Source organism: Rhipicephalus sanguineus, chromosome 2, assembly GCF_013339695.2.
Source record: "Rhipicephalus sanguineus isolate Rsan-2018 chromosome 2, BIME_Rsan_1.4, whole genome shotgun sequence".
NCBI lineage: Eukaryota > Metazoa > Arthropoda > Arachnida > Ixodida > Ixodidae > Rhipicephalus > Rhipicephalus sanguineus.
This window is the reverse complement of record NC_051177.1, coordinates 155,409,574-155,427,098: the sequence shown is the minus strand read 5'-3', so window position 1 is coordinate 155,427,098 and position 17,525 is coordinate 155,409,574. Positions and strand designations below refer to the sequence as shown.

General features: G+C 49.9%; 1 protein-coding gene across 1 annotated transcript in view; it reads left to right on the top strand.

Moving 5' to 3' along the window:
• LOC119383825 (venom metalloproteinase antarease-like TtrivMP_A) overlaps positions 1–17,525 on the top strand; it is a 162,211-nt gene that overhangs the window by 20,399 nt on the left and 124,287 nt on the right. The window contains exon 5 of the mRNA XM_037652112.2: positions 6,801–6,860. Coding sequence (XP_037508040.1) covers positions 6,801–6,860 — 60 coding nt within the window. The remainder of the gene's footprint in view (positions 1–6,800; positions 6,861–17,525) is intronic.

The following is a 17,525-nucleotide window of genomic DNA, read 5'->3' as shown; positions in this document are numbered from 1 at the left end:
GGTTTCACTGCAAAGGTAGCACTGCTCATTTAAGGATATCCAACATTTTTTTCTGGATGAATTCTTCATTTTGCTTTTTATTATATTGCTTGCTTCGAAAAAAAGTGTGATAAATTACGCTGCGTGCGCCTAGGAACACATGATTCAATCATGCTATCAATCATTCATGGCTGTTATACGTGGAAGGTTTATAAAATTCGGCCGCGAATAAACCGTTCGAAATAAAACCTCGGCTTTCATATTTCGGCTTTCATTTTGCTGCAACAATAAAGCTAGCGGAAGTATCTCACATTATCATCAATACCCTTGTGATCAGTAATCTGCACGTTCGAATTGCGTGACACGAAGAAAAAGAAATGGTAAGACAATGAAGAAGCATGAACGACAACGGTGGACAGAAACAATAATTTAACCGATCTGCAAAATGAGTCCGCCCACGGAGTCCAAAGAGACAGATCGGACTAAATCACAAGGCTGTTGGAAAAGCAATAATCGAGAACTAAACACTGCGAAAATTTAAAAAGGCGAAGCGCACTGGCCAAGGGGAGAACGCTGAGGAACGGGAGCAGAAGACGGGCCAACTAGCAGGGCGTCGAAGAAGCGTCACTGGGTACTGGACCGAAGGCAATGGAAGCCGGAGCAACTAGCCAATGGCCAGCTGACCCCTGTCTTTGCTGTCCTTGCAAGCCGCTTCTCCGCCAGAGCATAGAGAAATATGCTTTGCTAAAGAGCGGCCACTCGAGCCATTTCGCGGCCGAGCAAGCAAGGGTCTCAATCCCCACCAGGTGGCGAAGCAATGAACGCTTCAACCGTTAGTCAGCATCTCTAACGGCCGCCTGTAGGAGGACCACATGAACGTGACTTGGCCGCGAGATTTCCCAAAGGAAAGTTTTGCCCCAAAAGCCCGCATGTCGGCTCTAACTATTGTCGTCAGAGGGCGTTTCATAAACTACCACAAAATTCAGTAAAGCCCGCATCGGAAGCGTTCTCTTTCTATATTTCATTTGTCCCATGCGTACCAAGCAATTCATATGGTTTACATATACACGTATTCACATTCATAAAACATGGGTGCGCAGCCCAACGGTAAATATACTCGGATTCGCAGCCTGATGGCGCGGGATCAAATCCTAGCGGTGGAGAAAGAAAATATCTTTTTAGTTTTGTTCATTTATTTATGTATGGCGACTATTGTCCCGAACATCGGAAGGCATCGATGCGACCAGCCGATCGTGAAGCTGACACCAGTGCAGTAGCTTGGCTGGAGGACCCTATGGGAGTGCCGGCTCTTTACGCAAGTATATTTCTGTATGGCCGGAGTTCGGGCGGTGGACTCGATCTCTTGTTTTGTTTCGCTGTATGTCCGTCACGCGCCATTCGCGTCTTCAGCTCTGATTGGGCAATGCAATCGTTTCAGGTCGCTCGGCGATCTCAACTAAAGTTACTGTATTTGCAGCCTTTGGGTAGCAGAGTTGTGCGGAGGTCTCGCTAGAACCCACAGCTATGCGGCGAAGCCATACCTTGTTTTTGCAGGCGGCATGTCTATCTTGTCGACGATCGGCATATTTGGCGTTTCATAAACGGGTGAACAACTAGAAAGCCGATGAGTAGTGTCAGCTCAGTTCGCTGTAGCGCCGGCGTTGAGAAATACAAAAATTGGCCCGAGCGTCAGCGAGTCCGCAAATCATGGTTCCTGGTGGATTTAGGAAGAGAGACGCGCAACTCTGTTACCTAAAGGTAGCATATAAAATAACACTATTCTTAACTTCTTTTCGACGCCACCTGCAGAAGGCATTCCCAACCGTATGTAGTCGCTTCATTTGTCATCAGCTACAATGAATATCTGCGAGACCTGTGTGTCTCGGCATTCCCCTTGTCCTGTTTCAGCCGTATACCTTATTAATAATATTCATAACTTTAGGTTTAATCAATCCTAGACTTCACAATTCTCTTGCAAATCTCCGTACCGCCCATGGAACGTATCCTTGTACCTGCTGTGTCATAGTTCGCAGAGTGCACTGCGTTTTCATGTGCATGAAATGATTGCAAATTTTGTCGTTCTTCCTTGGGTATCTAGGTTTTACGTTACGGCGGGCAAATGTAGAGAACCTGCACAGCCTCACAGGTGTGCCTATAGGAACTGCAGGTGTGGCATACACCTTTACATACAAAAATGTCTGAGATTACGCATGCGAAAGCCACGTCATGATTATGAGGCACGCCGTAGTGGAATGCGCTAGAAATTGCGATCACCTGCGGTTCCTAACTGCTACTGAATGCAGCCCACTCAGCTATCTCTCTAAATTCGTTAACCTGAGCTACATTTTAACACACTTGCCTGCTGCGTTTCGCTTCCATCAAAATGCAACCTCCACGGCCGGTATCAAATCTGCCACATCCGGGACAGCAGCCGATCATCCAGCTACTGATGCCGTCAAGGTGCCGATTTCACCATTGTCACTTCGTCTGCCGGAGCAGGAAAGGAAGCGGAGATGCGTAATATACATTTCCTTGCGCACGTAAACTCTAGAAGCTTCATATCCGTAAGATCACCATTCCTGAAGACTGCTTGATGGTACGGCTTGCGTTGGTAGGTGACAAATCTTAGATAGCCAGGGCCCTTGTCACAAAACGCGGAGTAAGAAAAGCCAGGAGCGCCGACTCCGCCGCCGTGCAATACATTCGCTCGGTAGAAACCGTGCAACGCGGATGCGGGCTTCTGGCGCACCCTTTGATTTATCTCTGAGCTCATCGTCACGCTTTCGCATATGCATATTGACCATGCACTGCTTGGGCAAGCAGACGCGGTAACGCGGCGCAGCGCTACTGTACGCCGCTGTTATAAGAACGACACAGAGAACCATGTGCACGGCTGTGATCGAGGACCGGCGTCTCTCCTCCGCAGTTTTTTTTCATTCGTAGCGCCAGGTGGCAAACACACTGTCATGCGATATCCGGGTTGCAGAATGTGTCGCTTCCAGACGAACGGGGTCGGCGGTCATGTGTGGTGTTACTCCGTGTCGCAGAACCATTTTTACTGGGAACTTCTACGCAGGCAACATTTATTTGCCACAACTATGACTTAACGTAGTGATTTTGGCTTAGCGGCAGCGCCATCTTTATGATGTACATTAAAGTTTTGCGCGTGTTTTTTGGAAGTAAAAAAATGTGCCGTATTCTTGAATATCTGGCGTAGTTGCCTTTTGGCACAGGTTTGGTTGGTTCTGTAAGTTTGGTTTATGATTTTTCCTGTGATGCAAAGACGATTCATTTTCGATGTTTCTTGTGGCACGGTTGATGCGTCGAGCGAGAACTGAAGCTCGGCTAGCAGTTGAAAAGGCGATGCGCGCGAATGCCGATTACGCCATCATGTTCTACTCTTAAAGGTGAAGCTCAAGTTTTCCTTACATGTTTGTGCTCTGAGGTATGCCGCTGCAAAGTTCAGTTGCGGTTTGCATGTTTACGCATGCAAGACAGTGAACAAAGGCGCAAACGTCTTCCCCGATGTGACACGGGAGTTGAGTGCGGCGTTTAATCTGACAACGGATTGAAGGTGTGGCCAAAGTTGACAACGGTCACCATTTTAGTACCGGCTAGAGTCAGCATGCAATGACTGCTCGTCACATCAGTTAGGAACCTTGCACTGATCCTCAGCGCCTACCATGCGTAATCACGCAAACTGCAATTAAATTTGTAGCGGGATATCTCGGAGTACAGACAGGCTAGAAGAATTCTTCCAAGTTGAACAGTGTAAAAACGGGATTGCCTCCAACTATTCACACTAACTTACCCGCTTACTGCAATCACTAAACAGTTCCTTATTCAGTCATAGCTGCTTGCGTGTTCCGCATACTTTCTTAGGTGCTTGGGAATCTGTAAATATTGCTGATATTTTTGGCAGCCGCTCTCGTAGTATAAATATAACAGCTTCCTTAACGCCATATAGCTCAAATGACGTAAGACGTCGCACTCTCACTACGAAACGACAGGGCTTTCACTGTAGAGGGCACAAAGACTCCGTTTCCCGTGGTAATGACGAACACGGAACAAATGATATCGCCCATCTTCATCACAATGTAAAGATTGCTGGGCATAGCATTATGTTCCAATGGATACCTGGCTATTCTGGTATTTCGGAAAACGAAAAAGCGGATGAGCAGCCCGAAATAATCTTCAGTACCGGAGTTTCAGAAGAATATGTCTTACTAAAGGCGACGCCTCGAACATCGCAAAAAATCCCCTATTAAGAAAAAGACCGCCTCTGGAATCTGCCTTTCCAACAACCTAACTTTCTGTATTGCATTGACCCAGATCTGCGAGCAAAAATTTCCCGGACACTTCCTCGCCACCTAGAGAGGATGTGCCATTGTCTTGGACTGAACGTGGCATGCACGAACAGTTGTTTCTACCACATAGTAGGTACCACCAGTCGCTGCTGTGGTACCTGTGGCAGCGTAGAGACAGTTGAGCACATACTACGTGAATAATTCGCGTGCCGCGACAAGAGAACTGTTGCCACCATCATTAGCGTTACACAGCATACTAGGCCCGGTGCCCGACCCTTAAAACAGTGACGGGTTTTACTGTCACTCTTTATTACCTGTAAAATTTGGCCTAGTCGGAAAGCTTTATGATTAATAATAATATTAATATCTGCGGTTTAACGTCTCAAAGCTTTAATGATTAACTATTTCACATAGCAAAGCCTCAACTTACCTGACCCCCTAGTAAATGTTTCTGTTAGTTTTACTTGCGCATTTCGTGTTTCTTTCATGTTCTTTCTTTTTAATACTATTTTCTTCCCTCTCTTCTGGAATCGTTCAATCCCGTTCCCCATTCATAAACAGAGTATCATGCCAGGGGTATACAGACGCCGGCAGAAATCTGTTTTAAATGCGAAGCATTTCTTAGCGAATCTCAGGCACTTTGGGCGTTTCTATCTATCTATCTATCTATCTATCTATCTATCTATCTATCTATCTATCTATCTATCTATCTATCTATCTATCTATCTATCTATCTATCTATCTATCTATCTATCTATCTATCTATCTATCTATCTATCTATCTGTCTATCTATCTATCTATCTATCTATCTATCTCGCCTACGTCTGGGCGCTCTCCTGGTCGTCTTCATACCTTCTAATATACCTAAATTCGCATAGCAGGGGATGAGCGTATGGTGAACTCGATTAACTAGTCACGACATGAATAACGCGAAATACCTGTCGCGTACGTCATGAAACCCTTTCCCTCAGTCACGTGTGGCACATACCCGCATACCAGAGTTTATATTATGCTGTTATGTGCCACAGGTGATAAAAAGTCTCAACCAACACAGTAAACGCGAACAGACACATTGAAACGCAAGCAAAGTGATAATAATAATAATTGTTGGGGCTTTAATTTTGACCATCTGGTATTCTTTAACGCGCACCGAGATCGCACAGTACACAGGCATCTAGCATTTTGCATCCATCTAAATGCGACCACCCCGGCCGCGATCGAACCCGCGACCTTCGGGTCAGCAGCCGAGCACCGTAACCGCTACACCCCCGTGGCGGACACAAGGAAAGTGACGAAGCTGTCGATAGAACACCCCTAGATGGCGCTCAACTATCATGCGCTCGTTCGCATGGTCCGCAACGTGAACCACGTCGATTACGCAAAAACCGGGGTCAATGCTTCCTACAATAAATCTGCCGAGAGAACCAGGCCTGTCATCATTACCGGTGATTTCAACATTGATTTATCAAGACCCAACAACGCCTGGTCTTTATTCTGCGTGAAAGACGGCATGAATGTGGACAGGGCATCAAAAGACCTCGCTGCAGCGTGCAGGGCAGGAGGCGTCATAGAAAATTTCTTCGTAAGAGGCATCCAGGATTTCCATGAGCTGTGCTATACCTCGCACTTCACGACACTTAGACCCCTCGTAGCCGCTATCACGAACGGATCCAATTAACAAGTCCGGTCCAGCTGCTGGTGCTCACTGATCGCGGCGATGATGACCTTGTTCAAGAACTATCAAGAAGCCCTTCTACACATAAACACACGTTCGTGAAACGTGCGTGCATTCCCGTCACAACAGATAAGTGAAAGCATAACAACTGTAACGCAACTGTAACAATCGCAACTGTGACTGTAACGTACGTGTAGTGCGCCTGCGTGTGTCGCTCGGCTGTTTGTATATACAGGGGAACATTGCTGAATGAAGCATGTCCTGTGCATTTGTGTTTCTTCTTTGTGCTGTTCGGATTCGCGCTATCCACTATTGAAGAATATAAGCACTACATAACAGCTTACCGCGTCTGGTGTTGGTAACACCCATTTTGCTGTTGGCATCGTTACGGAACTGTAAACAACTGGTTATATATTACATATGCGACTCCCCAGCATATGAGTGTGTTTAGACCACTTCCATATTTCTCTAGCGTCATTCCGTAACGCTTCGCTCAAAATGAAAAATTATGCCACAGTCACCATCCCGCTCACGCTTCGCATAACATCGATTCGCACGGTACGTGGGATCTGCCGAATTTTTTTCTAATAAAGAGTGTATCTCTCTCTCTCTAAGCTGCTTGGGCAGCTGCCAGCGCTCATGATTGTCTCATTTTGTGTGCCCCTGTACGCATAACCGCAAAGGTGGTTTCGACGTTCTTCCCCAGCGCTTCCCAGTACTGAGTTTTAATACAACCATAAAGCAAACGTTGACACCCGGTATACGATTATTAACGAACCCTTTCGAATCTCAATTCAATAGGGTGAAATAATGGATGTTTTATTTTTCTTTGTCGCAGCGATTCCAAATATTAGTGCGAGGGAGCGAGTCGTGGAATCTCGAACGAACTGGTACAAATGTAAGTCTGCTTGTCGTTGAACATTTCTTTATGTGGAGCAGGAAGTGACTTATTCTGCGCCTATTTTCTCAGGGCGTTTGGATCTCAGCCTTTTTAGTATCCCATGCTGCCGGGCACTTTGCGAAATAGCTGATTTTGACGGAACGTGCTAAAAGCTTCGAGTAGCTTATTGATGATGTACATTTCAAGGTACAGAGGGGGGGGGGATCACTATTTGGCACGGCGCTATCCGATATATTCCTAAGGCAGCGTGGGCTGCGAACTTTTCACAAGGCATATGCATGTACATGTTTACAATTACGCCCAGTAGAAGTATATATATAGTTTATATTAATAATACTTGTTGGGGTTTACCGTCCCAAACCCACGATATGAATATGAGGGACGCCGTAGTGGAAGACTCCGGAAATTGCGGCCGAGTTTTTATAGGAAAGCGAACAATGTGCTTGTAGTTGTATAGTTCATGGTTTTTTGTACATTGATGTATCAGGGCTGGTACAATGTCCATTGGTTTTTGGCACCTATAGCACCGTTTGTCGTGTATGGACCCACGTTCACGCCCTGTGGCGTATCTTCAACCTACGACTAACGCCAAAGATCGTCATTCAACCGTTGTGGAAGCTGACGTAGTTAACACACACCTGCAGACAACATAGGCTGAATCCTGCGCAGAGGTTTAGAAAACATAACAAAAACTTTCTACGTTATGTACTCAAGCGTGTTTTCATAACGTGCTTAAATTTGGTATGATTCACCTGTAACTTACCGAAATCATTGATGCCACAGGTTGCGAAAAAGGCTTTCGCAAAACCTTGTTTGTATTACTCGATCTTGTGTCCGACTGAATGATATTTCACTCACTCACATACTTTGTCTAGTATGCAGTAACACTTTCCATCATTGATTGAGTAGATCCCATCCAAATGTAATGTACTGCACAGCAATTGTGAATATTGTTGCTATACTTGCAGTGTACTGTTGGTGCCAAATGAAACCTGTACAGCGGTAGGCATTCGCAATGGCATAGTGCGCGCCCTCCAGTTATCACCATTGACAAGCGCACGCATCCAGTTTGGCAGCACTGCGCGTATGCGCGCCTGTCCATGGCGATGATTGGACGGCACGCGCTATACCATTGCGAATGCTTGCCGCTATTCGGGTTTCATTTGACGCCGATAGCGCAGGTTGCTGCAAAGCATTGTCTCATGTAATGTTAACGAAAGTAAAAGAAATATTCAAGGGGGGAAGTCATCATTTTCACAATAAAGGTGACGTTTAGCCTTGAAATCAAGGGTACCCGTTTCCAGTCGCAATGAATTTTCACAAGCGATTGCATGTTGCCTACTGTCGCCTCAGAATTCCAGAGTTCTCTCCACGTTGGGCGGCGGTAAAAATGCGGCCCGCCGATCCACTTCACCGCCAATAGCTATGGTTCGCAGCCCACCAGGTTAGATAGACACCCACCGATCCGACTTATATCTTTAAAATGAACGGCAGACCAACGAAAAATTGGCCAAACGCGCACTAGTGCTGCGAGGACTGAGGAAACGGGGGGACAGGCGGGCTCCTCCTCCGCCATTTCCTCCTTATCAATTTTCCTTTCCACCCCCTTTCTACACTGAAGTATACTCGGCTGTGCTATTGTCACGTAGTGCTGACGTTGACGAAGGTAGGAGTCAGTGAGTTCATAGACAAAACTCTTTATTGGGGTGAACTTGCAGCCGGAAAATAAGAGGTCAAAATACAAGTAATGTATTCTGTAAACTCCTAGCGGCGAGAACAGTCGTCGGCCATCGAGTAATCTTGTCATCGGTGGAGCGTGTTGTCTTTTATTAAACATTCATGGAACCTTCCAGCGTTGTCGCTGGTGCTCTCGTAAGCATTAGAATAAACCTGACTACTCATGCCCTGCTCGTAATCTTAACTGAATGATATTGTAGCGGGGTTGCAGCCATGTCTATGGTGAGGTGTGCGAAGAAGAGGCAGACGACGTGTCGGTGTGCTGGAAGTAACAACCGCCATCTTCACTGCTGGACCATCCTACACTGTAAATAAGTTATAAATATATTCGCAACATTTTGGTGGAGGTGCGGGGTAAATACAATGACGTCGTCCAGGTAACACAGGCAGATAGACCATTTAAAGCTGCGCAAAAGCGTGTCCATCATCCGCTCGAACGTGGCTGGCGCATTGCACAAGCCGAACGGCATGACTCTGAGTTGGTAGAGACCGTCAGGCGTTACAAAGGCAGCCTTCTCACGGTCGAGGTCGTCTACGGCGATTTGCCAGTAACCAGAGCGTAGGTCTATCGAAGAAAAATAGGTAGCACCATGAAGGCAGTCCAGGGCATCGTCGATACGAGGAAGCGGGTAGACATCCTTTTTGGTGATCTTGTTTAAATGCCGATAATCCACGCAGAAACGCCAGGTGTTGTCTTTCTTTTTAACTAAGACTACAGGGGAAGCCCACGGACTCGAAGAAGGCTCAATAATGCCTTTTGTGAGCATCTTGTCGACCTCCTGTTGAATAACTTGGCGCACTGATGGTGAAACTCGGTAAGGACGCCTGTGAAGTGGAGCTGCATCACCGGTATCTATGCGGTGCTTGACTTGCGAGGCTTGACCTAAGGGCCTACCGTCGAAGTCAAATATGTCAGAGTAGATCATAAGGAGATCAGTGAGGTCTTTAACTTGAGAGGGCAAAAGTTCTGAGGCAATCATCTTGGTGATGTTGTTGTGCAGTGTAGAAGAGGTGACTGCGTCGACACTATGCGGGTTCGGAGAGACGACAACGGGCAGTTCAGGTGACACCGATGAGATCTGGCACTCGTGCGACGGTGACAGAGTAGCAAGAGCAATGCCTTGTGGTAGGACTTGAGGGCTGAATCCGAAGTTCAGAAGAGGAAGGCACGTCTTGTTCGCTGTAACAGTTACAACTGTGTACGGAGAGGAGACGCTGCGGGCCAGTAGAACACTGGGAGAAGGAGAAACCACGTAATCACCATCCGGTACATTGGGATAGGGTTCAACAGCGACGCAAGTTAGGGCTTGTGGTGGCAGACGAATAGCCTCGGCACACGAAAGTTTGGTCTGAACCACCTCCGACACGTCGGCGGACGCAGGCAAGTCAAGTTGTACAACACCGGCCGAGCAGTCAATGACAGCAGAGTGGTCAGACAAGAAATCGAGTCCGAGGATGACATCATGTGGACAATGAGCGAGAACATGAAACAGAACGGACGTCTGGCGGTCGGAGAACCTCACACGTGCCGTGCACATTCCGAGTACAGCCGGAGTTCCTCCACTAGCGACACGTACAAATAGGGACTCGGGCGGCGTAAGGACCTTATTTAATCGTGCACGGAGATCAGAGCTCATAATAGAAATATGTGCGCCGGTATCAATGAGGGCAGTAACAGGTAGGCCATCCACTTCCACAGCAAGCAGGTTCTGGTCCGTAGTGAGGGTCAGCAGAGGGTTTTCAGGTCGGGGGTCGAATGCAGCGTCACCTCCGGGAGCTGCATTGCTCAGTTTTCCGAGTATGGGCGTCCAGTAGGGCGGGGCGACGAATGGCGACGGGGCTGAGGTGACCGGGAGCGACGATCGCTTGGGGACGGCGAACGGCTGGAGCGTCGGACCGATGTCGCAGGAGCCTCAGCGTATGGTCCACCGTTACGAGCGGGAAACTGCAGGGGCCGGTGGTTGTCGTCACGTCGATAGCCAGAAAACGAGCAAGATGGAAAGGTGCGAGAACGACAGTAGCGAGAAATATGTCCTACACCGTGGCAACGAAAGCAGATCGGCTCGTCGTCCTGCGTTCTCCACTGGGCAGGGTCACGATAGCGGCGAAACATTTCCGGTGCACGAGGAGGCGTTATGGAACTGACACGAGGTTCCGTCAACGAACACACCGGCTGCAGTCCGACATTTGCAAGCTCTTCCCTCAGAACCTGCTGGATCACATATAATCACAAAGCTTCAAAGGCATTGTGATGCGGTGTGAGCCGAGCGTTGATGACACTTTTGTCGCGGCAATCCGAATAGATCAAAATGAAGTTTGTAAACGCGCATGCCGTTGCTCCCCTTGAACAGAACATAGAAGTAAAAAAAGGAATGTATAACGAAGGAACAGCAATAAGATAAGCAAAAAAATTCACCGCCATATCCACGAAGTGAATGATGTTAGAGGAGCTTGCTAGGAGGTGATCGGGTAACCCGCGAATGCTCGTACACGTTCCTCTACCATCATATATAGACGTCACATCGTTGTTATATATGCACAACATACACAATGTTTATTAATGTACGGTTGGATGCACTATATACATTTTGATGAAGTATATATACATTTGGATGAACTATAAACATTAGATATACACAAGAGATGTTCTTTTACAAAGTACAAGAAGGACGTCCCTCGATGAGCAGGGGGCTCATTCCCCTTTAAAGATGATGGCTTTATGATCAGTGAAGTATGTTGCCAAGGGATCATCGATGGTGGGACGTTTGCAATCGTACGATACGCATCGGAGAGCGTAACGTCACATCATGTGTTGGACTAGCCAATCGCTTTGCATGATGTCAACGTTCATATCTCCGACGAGTACGAAGGGACCGCGTTTGAACTCGGTGCTGTATCGATGCATTACATTCTCGATGTACTTGGCGACGTCTGCTTGTGACAAGTTTGCTGCCAAGTACATGGCCATGACTACTATCCCGGATGAGAGCTTCACAGTGGCGTGCTCCCCGTTATGGCTCTGGTTTGTTACTGGCAACGCGAAATCTTAAGCCGCATCAGGTAGCTTGAAGTAGATCCCGACACCGCCCGCAGGACGATCCGCTTCTTTGGTGCAGACGACTGGAACGAATGCATTGATGTGCATGTTTCCAGCGTTCCACTTCGCGCCAGCACCTCCGGGTCCGCTTGACGGCGCGCCCGCCTCTCTTCTGCTTCGATGGCTCGCAGCTCCGGGTTTGCTTGACGGCGAGCCCTCTTCACTTCGACCTCCCGGGCTCTCACCGCAGGTTCTTGGCGTCTAGGCCATCGCGCTGCTGCCTTGGCCGGGGTGTTCATGCTGCGGAGGTGTATTCAAGCGGAGATGTATCGTTGAGCAGTATGCTGACTAGCGCTTGCGCCCAGCGTGGTGTGTGCCGCCTTGAGCGGCGGCGCGCCATCTAGTGAGCATTCTTCAAATCACCGGAGAGAGCGCAGCTGCGCCGAGCGTGGTGTGTGCCGCCTTCAGCGGCGGCGCCATCTAGTGAGCATTCTTGAAATCACCGGAGCGAGCGCAGCTGCGCTCCTGGTGGGACCAATGAGAAGTAGTGAGCCGCCAGCGGGCACGCCGCGCATGGACAAGACGCGATCATAAGAAGCTTGGCGAGCAAGCTCCTAAATATAGAGTCGGTGAGGTTCCTTAACGCGCATAGAATGTTTCAAGGCCACCATATCCACAACCTCGGGGCGTACCCGGCGCCGCAGAGAGTTCATGATGCCGTTGGGGAAAAACTCCTTGTCAAGTGCGCCTAGACGTCAAAGTACCCTGTACGATCCGAAGTATCATCGCAGAAGCTTCTCGCTAAGTTCTCGTCGGCGTATTAGTGTCCAGCCCAAACACGGTCGCCGGGTTGGTATTCCATGTAGCGTCGTCGAAGATTGTAGTGAAAGCTGTCTTTCTTTTGCTGGTTCTTGATATACAGGCGGGCGAGTTCTCTGGCTTCATCAGCGCGCTGAAGGTAGGCGGTGACGTCGAGGTTTTCTTCATCGTTGATGTTGGGTAGGGTGGCGTCGAGCTTCATTGACGGGTTCCTTCCGTAGACCAACTTGTAAGGCGTGGTCTGCGTCGTTTCTTGCACGGCTCTGTCGTATGCGAAAGTAACGTACGGAAGGTTGGCATCCCACGTCTTTTGATCGACGTCGACGTACATGGCCAGCATGTCGGCGATGGTCTTATATATGCGCTTGCTGAGGTCATTGGTCTGTCGATGGTATTCAGTGGTCCGGCGATGGCTTGTCCGGCTGTATCCCAAGATCGCCTGAGTTAGGTCTGCAGTTAAATGCCGTACCTTTGTCGGTGATGAGTACCTCTGTTGCGCCACGACGAGGTGCTACCTCGGCGGCACTACCTTTGGGCAGGGCTCTTGTTTCGGCGTAGCGGGTGAGGTTGTCGGTAGCTACGACAATCGACTAACTTAAGCAAGTCGACATTGTGAAGGGCCTTAGTAGGTCCACCCCGATTCGCCGAGATGGCTCGATCGGCTGAAGCCTGCAGGTCTTGTTGGCGGTGTCTTGCGTCGCTGAAAGTCTAGGCATGTAGCGAGCGACGTCAGCGACAAGGCGCGGCCAGTCGTACGTTTCCTGTATTCTTGCGAGCATGCCGGAAGCACGAATGCGTTCGGCAGTCGGGTCGTCGTGCAGGGCCTGGAGGACTTCTGGTTGCCACGAGAAGAACCACGAGAAGGTACTTTGCTGGAAGTGCCGACAAGTTCTGCCTTTGGAGAATGCCGCTTCGCATAAAAAAAGGCGCAACGCTCGCTGAAAAACTTCAGAACAACGGCGGTCCTGCCCCCGAGGTATTGCATAAGGCCCCTGAGTTCCGGGTCGGCTCGCTATCGTTCAGTGAAGTCGTCAGTACCTATGGTTCCCAAGAAGCAGTCATCATTCTGTTCGTCCTGTGGCGGTAGGTCGACGGGGCACAAGACAGGCAGTCGGCGTCGGAGTGTTTTCTTCCCTACTTGTAAACGACGGTAATCTCGAATTCTTGCAGTCTCAGGCTCCTACCGGGCGAGGCGACCGGAAGGGACCTTCAAGGTAGCTAGAAAACACAGGGCGTAGTGGTCGCTCACATCTTTCAAGGACCTGCCGTAGAGGTAGGGGCGAAACTTGCGTGGAGCCCAGATGCTAGCAAGTCACTTCTTGCCTTTTGTGGAATAGTTCGTTTCCGCCATGGATAGCGACCGACTTGCATAACTGGTAGCCTGTAAGTCCTCCGCACAAGGACGGTGCCGACTTCTAGGCTGCTTGCGCCGGTGTGGATTTCCGTATCGGCGTTTTCGTCAAAATGCGCAAGTAAGGGAGGCGTCTGCAGGCGTCGTTTCACTTGGTGAAAAGCCTTGACTACGCGCCGTTTTCCCACTTGAATTGCACGACGGTCTTCGTTAAGTGAGTTATTGACACAGCGATTCGAGATAATTCCTTGCGAAGGGTCTGTACTAGGCGCACAAGCCGAGAAATTGGCGTACGTTCTTCTCGTCGGTGGGCAGCGGAAGGCAGAAATGGCAGCCGTTTTCCGCGGTTCGGGGCAAACTCCCGACTTGCTAATGATGTGGCCCAAGAGCAAGAGCTTCTCGTACGCGAAACGGCACTTTTCTGGCTCCAGGGTGTGTCCGGTGCTCTTGATTGCTTGAACTACAGATTCAAGGCGCCAGAGGTGTCTTGAATCATCCAACTACACGCGGCACGTCGGTTACTTCAAGCGAGCCAGTACTGTATCCGTAACGCGTTGTCAAGTTGCAGGTGCTGAGCATAGACCAAAGGGCATAACCCTGAGTTCGAACGGGCCCTCTGGTGTTATAAAGGTAGCCTTTTCTTGGTCTCTCTCGTCGACTTCGATTTTCCAGTAGCCGGTCTTAAAAAGTATATCGACGAAAAGTACTTCGCGTTGTGGAGTCGATTCAGGGCGTCGTCTATTCGTGAAGAGCGTACACGTCCTTTGTGATTTCAGTAGCACCACGGCAGACTACCTCGTACTATTAGACAGCTGGACGGTGTCGTCACGTAGCATTTCGTCGACGTGTTTCTTAACGGCCTCACGTTCTCGCATGAAAACTCGGTAGGGGCTCTGACGGAGTGGACGGGCATAATCTTCGGTTATAATGCGGTGTTTCGCAACCGGACATTGTCGAATTCGTGATGATGAGGAGCAGCCGTCCTTGTATTGTCGGAGCAGGACATTTATCGGTTCTTGCCCGTCATGGGGAACACTTGGGTTGACGTCGCAAGCGTGTTGTGGCACTTGCGTCATTTAGGATGTTCCGGCAAAACTTATGAGGGCGAAAGCATTGCTGCCTTCCACAATTTGTTCGACAAAGGAAACTTTCGTGCCTTTGTTGACGTTCTTGTGTTCGTTGCTGTAATTTGTGAGCATCACCTCAGCTTTTCCTACGCGAAGGTCGGCTATTCCTCTTGCGACGCGAATGTCGTGGGTGACCTACAGGTGCTGGTCGCCAGGGTCATAGCCAGAATTTTTTTCGGGAAAGGGGCGGTTCAACCATACTTTATGTATGTTCGTGCGTGCGTTTGTATATGCGCGTGTATATATACGCAACCAAAACTGAAAAAGTTTCGGGAGCGGGTTTGAACCCCCCCCCCCCCCAACCCCCCTGGCTACGCCCCTGCTCGTCGCCCTCGATGATGCCTTCTAAATTTGCGGTTCCTTCAGCGCTGATTGAAAATGACGACCCTGGAGCGAGGCAGAACAGTTACCTGCTCGTCAAGCACATTCAAGTCGTGGTTCCCTGACGTCGTGTGGGGCGGTAGCGCTTCTTCTGAGGTTAGTGTTATCGACTCAGATGTGAGCGCGATGACTGCAGCGTGGTGAGTCTTTCTAGGCACGTAGCGCCGGTCCGCAAGCGGGCGGGATGGCGTCGGTGGTGGCACCGCTGTCGCGCGACGGAACTGCAGCGGTGCGGCGTCTTGACGAGGGCGCGGAGGTGGAGCATAACGACAGACTGCAGCAGCATAGCTACAGCTTGCGGCGGTGGTTGTGCTGCGTGAGGAACGCAAAGGGAGTGCTAGGTTTTCTCGCACACTACCTGAGCAATCGACGTCACCTCAGACTGTGGAAAAGACAGCTTAAGAGCTCCACTCGCATGATGACTCGCATGGTTTCACGCAAGCCGTCGGAGCCTAGGGCTTGAACAACAAATTCTTGGATGCTGCTCAGTGGCTTCCGCATCAGTCCCGCGAAGAGCTCCTGCTCTACTTCTCGCATGCGGATGCGAACTTTTTTTTTATGGGCGAAGCTCCTTATGCCGTGGGTCTGTTCATCCTCCGTTTGTTTGTAGCGTTGTAGTAGCCACCTCTAGCTCGTGAGAAGCGCGCGTTCTCCTACGCAGTAGAAGAAGAAGACGACACTGAAGAGTGAGACTCTCGTGCGTGTTCGCCTATGTGGCATTCTTTCTCCTTTACTGCGCGCGTTCTGGTATGCAGTAGAAGAAGAAGACGACGTTGACGAGTGACACTATCGTGCGTGTTCGCCTGTGTGGCGTTCTTTCTTCTTTACTACGTCTCGTGTTTTCAACGACACCCGAAGACAATATTTCAGAAGTAACGCGCCATGAGGCTCCCTCTTGGCAAGCTTTCTCTTTAACTCGGAGTCGCCAGATAGAAGACAAGGCTGCGGAACGGAGGGCACGGAAGGCGGCAGCAGCGCGCGCTCGCAGACATAATCCTGAGGTGAGAGCCCGCGAGGCCGAAGCTGCACGTCGACGCCGCGAAGCAGATTGCGCCGTTCGAGCCCGCGAAGCCTAAGCTGCTCGACAAGCTGCATGGCTGCGGCGAGAGACCCCGCCGTTCGAGCCCGCCATGCCGAAGCTGCTCGACAAGCTGCACGGCTGCGGCGCGAAGACCCCGCCGTTCGAGCCCGCGAGACCAAAGCTACTCGACAAGCAGCATGGCTGCGGCGTGAAGACCTCGCCGTTCGAGCCCGCGAGGCCGAAGCTGCACGGCTACGGCGCGAATCGGATCTTCAAATTGTGAAGGACGGTGAAGCGGCGAGAAAGCGCGCGTACCGGCAGGCAGAGCCCGATGCTGTGTGAGCAAGTAAAGTGGCTGCAAAACGCATCAGGCGGGCTCTGCCTGAAGGTGCCGACGCGCGTTTCCAGCGGGACTTCCTTGAGAACAGTTTCGGCCATAGTTGCGGTGTGTGCAAAAGATTGTGGTTCTCAAACAATCTAGTCACAATATTTTCCATCAAGAAGGACCACACTCGCGCCAATGCCATCGCCGTGCTGCAGCGCAAGTTCGCTTCGCCCCACTCATCATCATTCACCACGTGGATATGCTGTGATTTTTTCTGTTTGGGCGTGGCAGCATCGGTGTGGCAGGACAGTCTAGTCCATCTTGGTTGAAACAGCGCTCATGAAACGACGACGAAGTAAAAGAAACCACAGGACAGGCGCCTGTCCTGTGGTCTCTTTTACTTTGTCGTCGTTTCGTGAGCGCTGTTTCAACCAAGATGAATGCATACCAACTCGCTCCAGCTTCCATTCTTATACAGTCAATCATTTCTTTCATGAAAGATGCCACGTTTTAGTTTGGCAGCTGCACGTGGGGTTCGAGCAGAACCTTGGCCCACTCTTTGCGGACGACGCTGGTAAATTCTGCGAGGACCTTGGTGCGAAAAACGCCCTACGTTGGCAGCGTTCGCTCTTGATTCTCGAACCACGTCCTAGCTGCGTCTTCCACGGCGAATTAGATATGCCTAACTTGTGTTGACTGCTCCATGTGTTGCAAATGGCCCTGTGGTCCTACGCTTCGAGCCAGCTTTCCGGGTCTTCGAATGACGATCTGCCGAAGGTTGGCAGCTCCCTCGGTGGTTGTAGCACTACTACAGCGCGCGTTGGCAGAGTGGTTGTCATTGTTTCCCCAGTCGTGGTCACGGCC